At 31.3% G+C, this 13,207-nt stretch overlaps 1 protein-coding gene across 1 annotated transcript; it reads left to right on the forward strand.

The window, feature by feature from the left end:
- Nucleotides 1–4,716: 4,716 nt before the first annotated feature.
- On the forward strand, nucleotides 4,717–10,725 carry LOC134724555 (uncharacterized protein PF3D7_1120000-like). Its single transcript, XM_063587657.1, has 5 exons — nucleotides 4,717–4,853; nucleotides 5,724–5,987; nucleotides 8,482–8,736; nucleotides 9,076–9,342; nucleotides 10,213–10,725. The coding sequence occupies exons 1-5, from the start codon at nucleotides 4,769–4,771 to the stop codon at nucleotides 10,440–10,442; spliced, it is 1,101 nt and encodes a 366-aa protein (XP_063443727.1). The 5' UTR covers nucleotides 4,717–4,768; the 3' UTR covers nucleotides 10,443–10,725.
- The last annotated feature ends 2,482 nt before the right edge of the window (nucleotides 10,726–13,207 follow it).

Here is a 13,207-nt window from a genome sequence, read left to right on the forward strand (position 1 = left end):
AAGCGGCTATTTCTGTCTGCAGCTACTATTCTACCATTTTTGTCATTGTCAAAATGATCAATAACATAGAAAACATTTCTAGAATCAGTGCGGATACGTGCTGCATAACTGAACAATTTATTGCCTTTTTGGTCGAATTCTAATGTTACTTTCCGTTTGTAATCACTACCGAAATTATAACTTGTCTGACCGAAAAATCATGAACTGGAACCGGTGGACCCTGTTCTCTTAATCCAACTATTACCTCATCATCTTTGTTAACATGTATGGCCAAAAATTTCATAGGAGAAGAATCTTACACAGTCTTGACTTCACCTACAGATGACAAAATTTGTATTTTGTTGACACCAAATTCTTTTAAAAGTATTTCGCCGGTCTTTTTTAATGAAATGTCAAATATTTTTTTCTTGTACGTCTGCAATATCTGTTTAGTAGATTTCAAAAGTTTCCCTTTCACAAATTGATTTTTCGGAGACGGGGCAAAACAATACGTAAAGTAAAGTAAATCGTCATCTGAGCACAGTAGATTGTGAACAGCTGGTAAAATAGTTGTATATGAATTGACAACTGATGAAATAACTACTGACGTTACCTCCTGGGATCCTGATGATGACTTGCTAATATCCTGAATAGAAACAACTTCATGATCTTGTGTGGAAGGAAGTCCTTGGTGAACGGTAACTTTACAAGAGTTACACATGCGAACACTGCAATCATCACATTTCCATTTGATCTGTGATCCTTTGCAAAAATAGCATGAAACTGGTACTTGTGCTTTTCTTATACTTGTAGATTTACCTGATGTCGCCATTTATACAGAAAAATAATCAACAAATGTCACGTGTTTTACTTCCTTCTTCATTGTAACTAGATAAACAAAGTTAAAAGCTTTTACATTTAGCGATGTGTAATCTAATACTATTTAAGTTCGTCTTCCTGTGACCTTAACATAAAGTAATGTCATTAGAATAAAAAATTGTGCAACGATGTTGATAACAGATAAATACTACACTTTAAATCGTATTGTAGGGCTTTTACAAAAACAGGTATTGTTTGAAAAAAAAACTTTTACTATCAAATTTAAATTTCAAATAACTTATTTCATAAAAGAAGGAGTACTTACGTCAATTTCACAAATGGAGGTACATAATGCATTTAAAAACCAACATAGCTGTCGTATGGAAAAGAATTTTGCTCTATTTATGTACTTGCGATTGAACACTCACTCAATCTAACAACAGGAATGGACAGCAGAAAGTATAACTATATGCTGATTTGTAGAATAATGTATTTTTTTTTTAATTTCAAACGTTGTGTATATCTTTCTGTGAATGGAAGTCTGTGATCATTTAACCAATTTCAATACTTTCTGTTTGATTAAAACTTTAAGCAAATTTTTATAAGAAGATGTGGTATGAGTGCAAATGAGATATCTCTCCATCCAAGTCACAATGTGTAAAAAGTAAACAATTATAGGTCGTTGACAATAAGGACGGAGCATTCGTTCACACCATACAGCAAGCTATAAAAGACCCAAAAATTACTCTTGTCAAGCTGTCCGTGTCAATATCATAGCAAATTAGGTGGTAACATTAACTAAGCAGTCCTTGAATTTTAAGAAAGCTTTTGATGTAGAAGATCATGATATTCTCAGTAAAATAACTTAAAAATTGGTTTGATAATGCTGTTGTTCCTTTTTTCAAATCCTATTTCGACAAATTACAAAGTGCGAATTGGTAATGCTTATTCTGGAAAACTCAAATACAAGTATGGTGTCTCCTAAACCTCTAAAAGGGCATTTTCTGATTTATTTATACTGAAATGACCTTATTTCATGTATGTTTATGAAAAAAAATGCACTGACTTATATGCTGATGATTCATATTTACATTCGTCAGGTAATTGTTTACAAACTCTGTAGTCAAGGTTACAAAACATTTTGCATTCCGTTAAGGAATGGTGCAATGCTTAAAGTATATTTACAACTCAATTTTAAATGAAACATGTGAAATATTTGAGAATCGGAACAAGAAAAACAAAGAAATGCCACATTATAGTTACAGTTGTTTAACTATCAAGAATAATGTGATATAAATTATTACATGTAAAAAGCATTAAAATTTACCCTTCCAATATATGGGTAAACCAAACTGATAGAATTATTCTAAAAACCGACTCATCGCTTTTTTTGGTATTTTGTTTAAACACTTAATCTGGATAACAATTGAACAGAAAAAAAATATCACGAATTCGTGATTACGTTTAAGTGCATCAAAAAGCGTATCTAACTAGCAAGACTTATTATTTTTCTGACAGAATAAAATACCCCTTATGAAATGCTGTTCAAGGCAACCTTATACTTTCTATATCAAGAATCGAATTGTTCATGAATTTTTTTATGTATTCTGGACCATCCTTGTGGAACAATTTGATCGTCTTTACGAAATACTATAAATGTTATAATTAATTATTTCAAAATCAAAATAACATATCAGACAATAAAAAAAATGAATATTTATGATTTCATCATGTTAATTTCTTTATAACATTTGATGCAGTTGTAATTAGCATATTTATTATACTTCACTTTTATGCCATGTAGATGTTTGCAAACTTTTTTTCAACAATTTAGTTGTTTATGCTTTTCTGTGACGAGGGCATCAATGAAGATTATTTATATAGCTAACAACATGAACGTAACTCTCTTAAAATGTATGGAAATATTTAAAAACTGGCCATTACTTCGTGTTCAGATCAAAAGTTTAAATCGACAAATTTTCGGAGTTGCAACGGGTACTTTATGCGCAAATCCATTATATTCTGTAATAAAAATCGAAAAAATCGAAAAATTTAAATTCTGACAAATGAGCTTCGGTAATGATTAAAAATCTGGAGAAAAGACTCTTATAAGATTATCTTAATTTAGAAAATAAGCCCTATCCACAAAATCCCATGGACCACTTATTTGTCATGTCCTACATTTCCGATCACATCATTATTCTAAGTTCAATATATAGGTTCTCAATTAATCATTTCCTATCATTTTCACATTTTGTTGAATAAAGATTCGCAACATTTGATTAAATAAATTAATCAAACAATTATTTGAAACTTCTATTGAAAATAAAAGGAGATGAATTCGCTTATCTATATTTTTTAGCATTAAAAACAAGAAATTCAAAATTACTATCATATGTTACAACGAATGAACGACAACATGTTATCACGATAACAGGTGTGAACATATACAACCTATAAAGTGGAGGGGTCTTCTTCTGGCGAAATCTTTTAGATTAGAGAGATTAATCGCAGAACCTATTTTATGTAGCTGTTCATAGTTTTGATTGGTTTTAACACTTTGAATGTTAAATGTTCAGATAATTTCAATAACAACGTAGAAATAAAAACAACATGGTATGTAGTTTGGTCACCTTGTAATTTGCAATATACCTAGGTTTGACAATAATTTGTCATTTTATTGGAAAACAAATGACAATAATGAAGTCATGACGAAAGGGGTAAAATAAGGAGATTGTTTTATCTAAAGTGAAAGATTTGAACTCTCGATCAGATATCAAGTCTTTAAAGAGATATTTTTTTTGGGTTAAAATATCAATATTTTAATTGCTAATATCTAGAGAGTTGAATAAGTGCTATGAGAAATTTTCACTCTTCACATTTCAACAGTCAAGAAAGTAGTAAATTCAGAAAAGTGTTGGTAGTTTCCAGATTGGCAATACATTACTGTATGAGTTCCTGGTAGAAAAGGAAACAAACTATACAAACGTACATATTTCACACACACATATACACAACAGCATCATGTCCTATAGAGAAGAAATCCTGCAAGAACAAGAAAAAAAATATAAGTTGATTTACCATCACAGAATAATGAAAACATTTAACAATAATGAAGAGAAGATTTCTATTAGGTCAGAAGTGGTTTATCTGTCGTAAGTTCCCGTATTATTTCATATAAAACACGTACTTAATTTAAAGTCATATGAAACGATTTTTTTTCAAATTATGATGTGTTTGAAGTTATTGAACCAAATTGAATGCATGAATATATACTATAACCAAGTCCTGTATGCACATTTTTTTTTTCTATCAACAGTAGTAGAACTTAATTTTAGTATTGTATTGTTAGTCTTCTTTCAATTTTCTTCTTTAATCATGTTTATTCAAAATTAATTGTCAAGCGAAATATACATAAAAATGAAAACCACTAAAACCAACACACGATTGTATATTTTATCAGTAATCTTGTAAGTTAGTACATTTTCTAAACTTTCCAACAGCAGTTACACTTTGTTTGTAAATATTGACCCTTGAAAATATGTCAGAAATGAAATAACTGTAGTGAATCATAAAAATATGCAGGTGACACAATTGTAACATAAGTTTCTTTTTCACATACAGTCCCATTTTATGAACTTTTGAGATTATTGTCGGAAAGATTAGAACACGAAATGGACAACATCTGACATCAATTGATGTGACGTGGTTATTGCTAATCAGAAATTGTACATACTAATGAGTTTGATTTATTTATATTTTCTTCATATTAACCCCTTACGTGGTGCGTTTGTCCTCATCCTTTCCAATTATTTTGTTCAGGGATTAGTTGACTAAGAAATTAAATCTTGGTCAGATGATGTAGCTCCATGAAGTGTGTCAAGAGATTTGTGGTTACTAATATGTATATAAAGTCGCAAACATAAGCTTGTGTCACTCCAGTTTTCTTTTGTCTTTAATAAGCTACAATATGAAAAACGTGTTTGTTATTTTTGTCGTCGTCCTGGTAGCTACAGTCGCTGCAAAAAAGGGATGGAAAATCCGACCACGACAACGTAAGTCTAAAGTTTAACAAGCATTTTAATACGTTTAGTGTAAGCATTAAAATTTTAACTACCTTTACAATCATTTTAATTAGTTGAACAATTATTCAAATTACTATAACTAGCATTTCTATTATTTAGTAAGCATTTTTGTTAGTTTATCAAGCATTTCAATAAGTTTAACAAGTATTCAAATTACTATAACTAGCATTTTTATAAGTTTAACAAGCATTTTAATTACCAAAATTACTACATAGTGCACCAGATGGTCAGTCCAGGGAAATAAGCAAGACTGTCTTTCATAAAAATTTGTAAAATAATTCAAAATCAAAAGCAGCTGACCTTGAAATATATAAAATAAAATACAATCAATAAAGAAAACGTCCTGATTTGATTTTACAAATGAACAATAAAATAGCACTTTATAAGTTTGTAGCGTCCGGGGCGCTTTTCAGTATTAACGCTCAAACCACAGGCTTATAAAACACGAATACACCAGACGCTGTATGACCAAAATGGGGAAAACAAAACAATGTTTCTTGTATCTTAAGTCAACATTGATGGAGGGATTGAGTATATGTGTTTCTAAATAGTTTCGAAATTCATTAAAAGAAAATTCAAGAAAAATAGGTTATACATTGTGTCAGTAATGAAAAACTCCAATAAGAACTTTTTCGATGCCGAATAAAGAAGATATGTAGTAAAATGTATGTTATATACTAGTACGTATTTTGCCTGATATATTAAGATCTTGTTTGAATTATTATAAAGGATAAATATTGAACATATAATGTGTCAAAATATTAGTATTTGAACAAAATAGGACTTGTTTACTTAACGTTTTTATTTTAAACCTTGAAAATGATTAAACCAACTTTTCAGAATGCAAATATGATAAAAGTGCATGGAGTGACTGTGACACAACAACAAATACCGTCAGCCGAGTTCTGACTCTAAAATCAGGCAAGGAAGGATGCCAACAGACACAGAATCAAACTATTACATGTGATAGGTTTGATAGGCTACAAGCATGGAAAATAAAAAAGGCGGAAAGTAGAAGAGAATTGCAGGAAAAGAAACATCAAAGAAAAGAACGAAAACAAGAGATGAAAGAGAATAAACAGCTTGTGAAAGAGCAACTTAAAAGTAAGAACATATATGAGAATGATTGAAAAATAGTATGTTACACATAAAATATTGTTATTTACAAACATAATCAGAATTTTTACTATTTTGATGCAGGTTGTGATTTCTAAAACAATTGCTTCCTAATAAATCAAGCTTTAGAATTCATTTCGGTAAGAGTACGTATCGTATATATAGACAGAAAAATTTAGAATATATTGTAAAAATGAGTAATTAAAAATATTTATGTAATTTGTTTTCGAGTCCTCTTATCTTTAGATAACCCAATTTCTACTTAATTGAAGCCAATTAAAAATATATGACTGTATATCAAACAACATAAGTAATACTGATTTTATTCTTCTAACTTTTCCTCTTAAGTTTAAAAAGTAAAATCACAAAAATACTGAACTCAGAGGAAAATCAATTTGGAAAGTCCATAATCACATGGCAAAATCAAAAAACAAAACGCATCAAAAACGAATGGACAAGAACTGTCATATTCCTGACTTGGTACAGGCATTCTCAAATGTAGAAAATGGTGGATTAAACCTGGTTCTATAGCGCTAACCCTCTCACTTTAATAACAGTCTCATCAAATTCCGTTACATTTACATGATGCGTTAAATAAACAGTCACAATCAATAAAATAGTCAAAATATGGGAACATCAGTCATCATCGTATAACAATTTAACAGGACACAACAACATCTACTATCTACGAACACATGGATTGATTTGAGTGTCTGACGTCAGAAAAATTATATACGTCACATAAATTTGTTGTTCAATGTGCATACAAACAATTTTAAATTTTTTTTTTCCCCATAGGCAATGTACGCATACAGAGTTAAAAAATCAAAAGTATGTAAGAATAAATTACAGAAATAGACCGAGATTCAAACTAGTTCAAAAGTTATACATAGAATTTATGAGAATCCAAAAATTGTCAATTCCACTACGCCATTGATTGATTTTGACGTTTGTGGTTCAACGTATATAGTAATTCATAATAGAAATTTATCATAATGACATATTATAGACAAATATCATACTGACGGGATCTTTTAAAGTACAGAGTCACGTTATAAGCACAAAAGAAATACAAAGAGTCACATATACAAAACAAATCACCAAAAAATTAAAGCCAATACAAACACATTGACGAGATGTATAAGTACCGAGCCACGTCAAACGGATATCACATAAAACCATTCAACAGTAAAAGTAATCTTAATAATAGATCAAAAACAAATAAAAGAACAATAAAACATGTTGTTAAGATGATACACAACATCAGTACGCAGAATCTATACATCAAGACCATCGTGTATTATTTGAGAAGTTGATACGGAATATTTATCAACAAGGTCTTGGTACCTTCCGATGAACTTTTTTAGAAAAAGGACGAGACGTTCTTTGACATACCCCTGGTTCATCAACTTTCTACTCAGACACTGATGACGTTTTACAAAGTCTGAGTAGGAGCTGCAAGCTCTTGAATATCGAATAAGTTGGGAAATATATATCCCATATGCAGGTGAAGTTGGTATATTGCTACTAAGGTGGGGGAAATTTATAATTTCGAAATTAAAATCGTCTCGTTTGTCATAGATTCTGGTACTGAGATGACTGTGTAAGTCAAATTCGAGATATAAGTCTAAAAATGAGGCGGAGGAAGCCGTGTCTGTTGTTTCTTTAATCTCGAGTTCTGGGGGATATATTAAAACGATTCTCCGATACTAAGAATATAATTGAACGATTTTTTTTATCTTTATAATTATCTAAATCGGTATGTATTAAATAAAACTTCGTTATTCAACAACATACCATCAAATGCTACTTCTAGGATCAGCCTAGCGAGTTCTTAATGTGATATTTTTTCTTTAAATTTGAGCAAGGTTTTCCATGATTTTGGGAACAAAATTTGAGATAAAAATAGGGGTACACCGACTTCGTTTTGTCACTATAGAAATCTCAATTTCGTGTTTTATGAAATAATCTCGCCCTTCATTTCTGTAGACCTACGTCTCAGAATCTTCTACCTACTGAATAAAAGATAATTTCTATTCATCCTGAAAATGAATGAAACATTTGCCACTGGCTTACAAACCAAAAAACAACCAATCATATTGAAATAAACAGCATAGCAAATAAATGATAATTGTTTCCTGTCTACGACACAGTTGTCTATTGTATAAGTAAACTCTTTTGATAAAAGGATTCTTCTCTCTTTGATCAGTATATAGGTAAACAAAAAAGTGGTGCAAACATATTTCTAATTTTGGATTTTCTGGATTTACATTAATCAGAGATGTTCACTCAAAACTTAACATTGTTAGAGCGATGATGAATGAGAACAATCGGGAACCTTTAGACATCAGTATTTTATTTATGTAAACGAATGAATGTTTTGTTTGGTTTGCATTCGAATTGGTACATGCATGGAGTCAATATACGTGATTTATTAATTTGTAGTATCTTTAGTAATATTGCGATCATGTTTTTTATAAAGGATGTAGTTATGAACACAGTGATTGGAGTGAGTGCGATCAAGCAACAAATACAGTAACCCGAAATTTTACTTTGAGTGAAGGCGAACAGGGTTGTGAACAATCACACACTATCACCATAACTTGTGACAAACTAAACAGAATACAGACATGGAAAGCAAAGAAAAGGGACCGTAAACAGAATAGAATAGACGAAAAATTGCAAATGAAGCAAGAGAGAAAAGAGAAAAGAAAGCTTGAAAAAGAACAAAGACTTAGTATGTATTGATTTTAAAATTTAATTCACTACAGTTGTTTATTCGGTATTATCAATCTATGATGGAATACAACCAGCTTTTTCATCATACAAATAATTAAGGTTAAAATGTACTTAGAAATGTCATATTCGAATTGTCAGGAGCGTACCAGATGAAATATATTTGATGAACGCATGGAAAGTACACTCTTGTTGGAAGGGGGTTGCCATCTTTACTTGGTTTTTTTTATATTTGTTGTGGGTTTTTTTAACATTATTAAAACGCTCAAACATTGATATTCAAACTTCTTTGTGAAATATGTTAATTCTTTGTATTTTTTCTCATCACAATTTATTTCAGAATGCAAATATGACAAGGAAGACTGGAGTGAATGTGATAACACAACAAACATAGTAACCCGAGTTATGACATTAAGGGACGGAGAAGAAGAAGAATGCGAACCAATAATAAATGTCATAATTTCATGTTCAAAGTTTGAGCGTATTCAACAGTGGAAAGCAAGAAAAATGGAGCGCAAGAATGAAAAAAAGGAGAATAAAATGTTTATTAGAGAACAGAAAAATATGTGGAAAGAAAATAAAAAGATAGTGAAGGAACAACGTAGACGTAAGTAAATAAGTTAACAAAACAAAACAAACAAACAAAAAGTGACATAAAACAAAATTCAAATGATAAAAAGAGTAACTGCCAGTAACAATTAAGTTCTCACTGACACAAGTATAAGTGGATTCCTGGATTACAAAATGCACATCCTAATGATTTAAAGCTTAATTTTATAGAATAAACAATGAAATCAATGCAATTTAACGAACAAGATACGTCTACAGATCAAAAACAGTCTTTTACAATGGACAGATGAGACTCCCACAGGGTACCCTCCTCAGGTCGCAAGGTCGCTTTTAAATTCGTCGAGAGGTCGTTTTTAATGGAAATGTACAGGTCGCAGGTCGTTTTTCCCAACTCAGAGGACGGAAGTCGGTCGGAGGTCGTTTTTTTCCAAATTTAACAGGTCGCAGGTCGTTTTTAGAAGGCCCTCAGGTCGGAAGTCGCCTCTAAAAAGCCCAGAGGTCGCAGGTCGTTTTTTACCCTGCGGGAGCCTCACAGATGTCTATACAATATGTCAAGCTCTTAATCACCTCCTTGTTAAAAAAATGATGTTTTAGTCATGTCTGGTTATTCGTTCAAGTAAATAGAATGCTTTTTAATTTTAAAAAAGTGTTTTGAAGTTAACCTTGTTAGCTTAAAGGATATCCCATTTAATTGATTAACCGTGATGTTATAATTCACTAACAAAAACTTCCCATACCGAATTTAAAAGATTTCAGAATAATTCTTAATCAGCAAACACTTTCTCTTATTTTTTGGTTTCCGTTGCATTCACGGATCGACTCTACATATTCAAAGACAGGGCTTTAAGAACCGCCGATTGTATTATATTCTATGAATATAGGTTTATATTGACATGTTTATTTTCAGTCGGATGCAGTTTTGATGTTACCTTTAGTGAATGTGATCTTACAACTAACATGGTTACAAAATCGTACATACCAACAACAGATGATGATGATTCATGTGAAAACAGGTCATTTGAATATTCATGTGATTTGCATGAAAGATTAATGGAAAAGAAGAGAAAACGTCAAGACAAAAGAGGCAACAGAAAAATAAATAGGAAGGAATTTAGACAGCAGAGGCTTCTGATCTAAACTAAAGACTTTTGAATAATGATCAAGAAGAAATCCACTTTTCATCATGTACAATGTATAAAGACTGAGAAAAAAGTTAGTTCAACCCTGCGTCAAATTGTTTTCTATACATATGAAAGTGACAGAGAACATGTGACTATGTACTTTGGTGGTTTACTAATATCAATTGTGAAAATAGGCTGTTATTGAAATCTAGATAAATTGCAATCTAAATATAATACATGAATATCTATATGTATAAAAATTCCATAATATATTAGAATTGTGGTTCTTTGACAGCAATAATTGATAGCCTCTTTTTTTTTTAAATCTGTAGAAACTAAAGACGACAGTCATTTTGCGTTTCTTTTTTTAAATCAAACTTCTTTTAATAAATAGTGTACAAGTCTTCTTTGACTGCCATTTTTTATCTCAGTTGTTGGAATCATACGCAATACTTGTGTTGCTGAAGTCTTGTATTAGAAGTTGATGATGTGATTTCCGGATCTTCTTTTATGGTAGGCTGTTTCTGTTAAATCGACCATCGAAATATACATAAGTCCTTTCTACCTTGAACTCGCACACAATTCGAAATAAGATACTTTAAAAGATGATTTGTTTCTTCTAAACCGCTTTATGAGATTTAAACATTTAAACTACTGTTGCTAAAAAACTGTTAAGTTACAACTTCCTGATGATGACTATTCACTGAATGTGGATTCGCATAACGGGTGATAAATGCAGGCCCGGAAACACTTGCGCACCCGGTTTTAGTTCATGCGGTTCCCTCATTTTATTTTTGTGTTTACCTTCATTTGTATATTTTTGTTTGGTTTATAAGATTTGAACACCGGTTAACAACTGTGGCCTCTAAATGATCTCTAAGCAGTAACATCATTGATGTTGAGAAATTTCCTTCTTTCCAAAAGATCTTACCTAAGTCGCTTCCTAGAGACAAGATTAGTTTTATTTAACTAATAGACATAGAGAGAAAAATCCATGCTGAAGCGATTTCCTGGATCAACCTTCAACGCCCAAAACCGAATATAGTATGAAAATCCAAGGATGTATAAGAAACGAAACATTTGAAGAGCTATATGAACAGAATGGTCATAAACAATAGCCAAATCCATCTAAAGCTTAATGAGGGAGTTGAAACCTTTATAATTTCTTACAAACCTGCTCGTGCATTTTTCATTGTTATTCAACGCAAAATAATTATCTAAGATACCTGGGACGATCTCATTTCACAAAGGATTTCTATTGTCTACTTATTGTACCTCGAACTTATTTACCCGGTGTAGGTCTTTAAGTTGAGGTTCAATATACTTAAAGTTAATCGGGCATGACTAATTAGATACACCCTCTTAAAATCAGGGGGTCCGAACTAGGATCGAGAAAAACATCCAGCAAAATACCATAATTTACAATTTTAGATTTTTTTTTATTTAAAGTGCTTTTGGTTGCTTAAATATCTCCGATCAATAATCGAACGGTATTTTGTGGAAATTATATGTCCCGAATCGGGAGATGTTGGCTGCAATAGGAATTTATTTATTAAAAAGGCCATATCTCCTTTACTTAAAGTGACCGTTTTTTATCATAAATTCATGACGTTTTGTTTTTGGCATTCGTCTATCGTGAAGAAAAAAGAGAGAAGGAGGCCGCTAATAGCTTAACTTACGAGTTCGATCATAATCTATTCTATTATGGCATACGTTTTACCTCTAGCGATCGCTCTGTCTTATTTTAAAAAGTGCCACTCAAAATTAGTAAGCATTTGCTTCAGATTGATACACTTTGCATCGAATCGTGAATATGCATGACATATTCGCCACTGGACACAAAGGAGCAATAAATTAATCAGCTTCGTTTTAGTGATGTATAATCATTTGTCCTCAGTTGATTATCATCTCAAACAGTTTTCCAATTTTTATATATTTCATTTGTATTTACATTTGAATTTTTAAGCGTAAATCTTAGCATTTCTTCCATCATTTTTTCCTTTGCATTTAATCTTTTTGTATTTAACATTAAAAAAACGTTGTCGTAGTACACATCAGCGGTTACATTGTATCCTTTCCAGCAAAACTAATATAGGGGAGGGGGTAAGAACAGAAGAAAAATCTTCATTGAGTGGCTATAACTCTTATATTGAAGCGTACAATGACTGCTGTCTCGTCTAGGTGACAACATTTGCTGTTTCAAGTTTATTTATATCTCAGACTGGTATAATAGTTGTAATAAAAGCCCCCCAAAAAATGAAAAAAAAATGTTGACAACAATTTATACACTTATTTTGGGCGTTTCATTTTTTTTTTATATTGTCTTGCTGATCGGTTTTGTTATAGTTTTTTTTTCATCTACTATAATTGTCCATGCGACTTATTTGAAAAGTTTTAGATGACCTTACTTGTTGTTTCAATCATTCAACTCGTGCGTAGATCGTCTTTCCCTCTAATGTTTTTAAGGTATAAAGAATGTGAAATTCTCACTACACCAGGCATCGGATATACATTCCAATTATATTTCGATCGGACAAAGCTGCGTATTTATATATCCGATAAGCAAAACGAACGCAACCATTTAGCAAGGTATACTGTGGGACGGGAGAGGTCAAGATATGTTTATATTTCTACACCCAAGTGAATCGTTTGGTTTTAAATAAAAGGAGATAAAGGTATACATTAATGCGACAGCAACCAAAAGAAACAGATAAATCAAAATATTTAGAGTCAACATTCAGTTTTATTTTTTATAGAAAGATGCGTATACAGAATAATAAG

The sequence above is a fragment of the Mytilus trossulus genome, chromosome 1 (assembly GCF_036588685.1).
Source record: "Mytilus trossulus isolate FHL-02 chromosome 1, PNRI_Mtr1.1.1.hap1, whole genome shotgun sequence".
Classification (NCBI taxonomy): Eukaryota; Metazoa; Mollusca; class Bivalvia; order Mytilida; family Mytilidae; genus Mytilus; species Mytilus trossulus.

Excerpts from the sequence above, each read along its gene's own strand:
- LOC134724555 (XM_063587657.1), top strand. The coding sequence starts at position 4,769 with ATGAAAAACGTGTTTGTTATTTTTGTCGTCGTCCTGGTAGCTACAGTC. Across the intron at positions 4,854-5,723 it reads GAAAATCCGACCACGACAAC|AATGCAAATATGATAAAAGT; the intron begins GTAAGTCTAAAG and ends CCAACTTTTCAG. Across the intron at positions 5,988-8,481 it reads TGTGAAAGAGCAACTTAAAA|GATGTAGTTATGAACACAGT; the intron begins GTAAGAACATAT and ends TTTTTTATAAAG.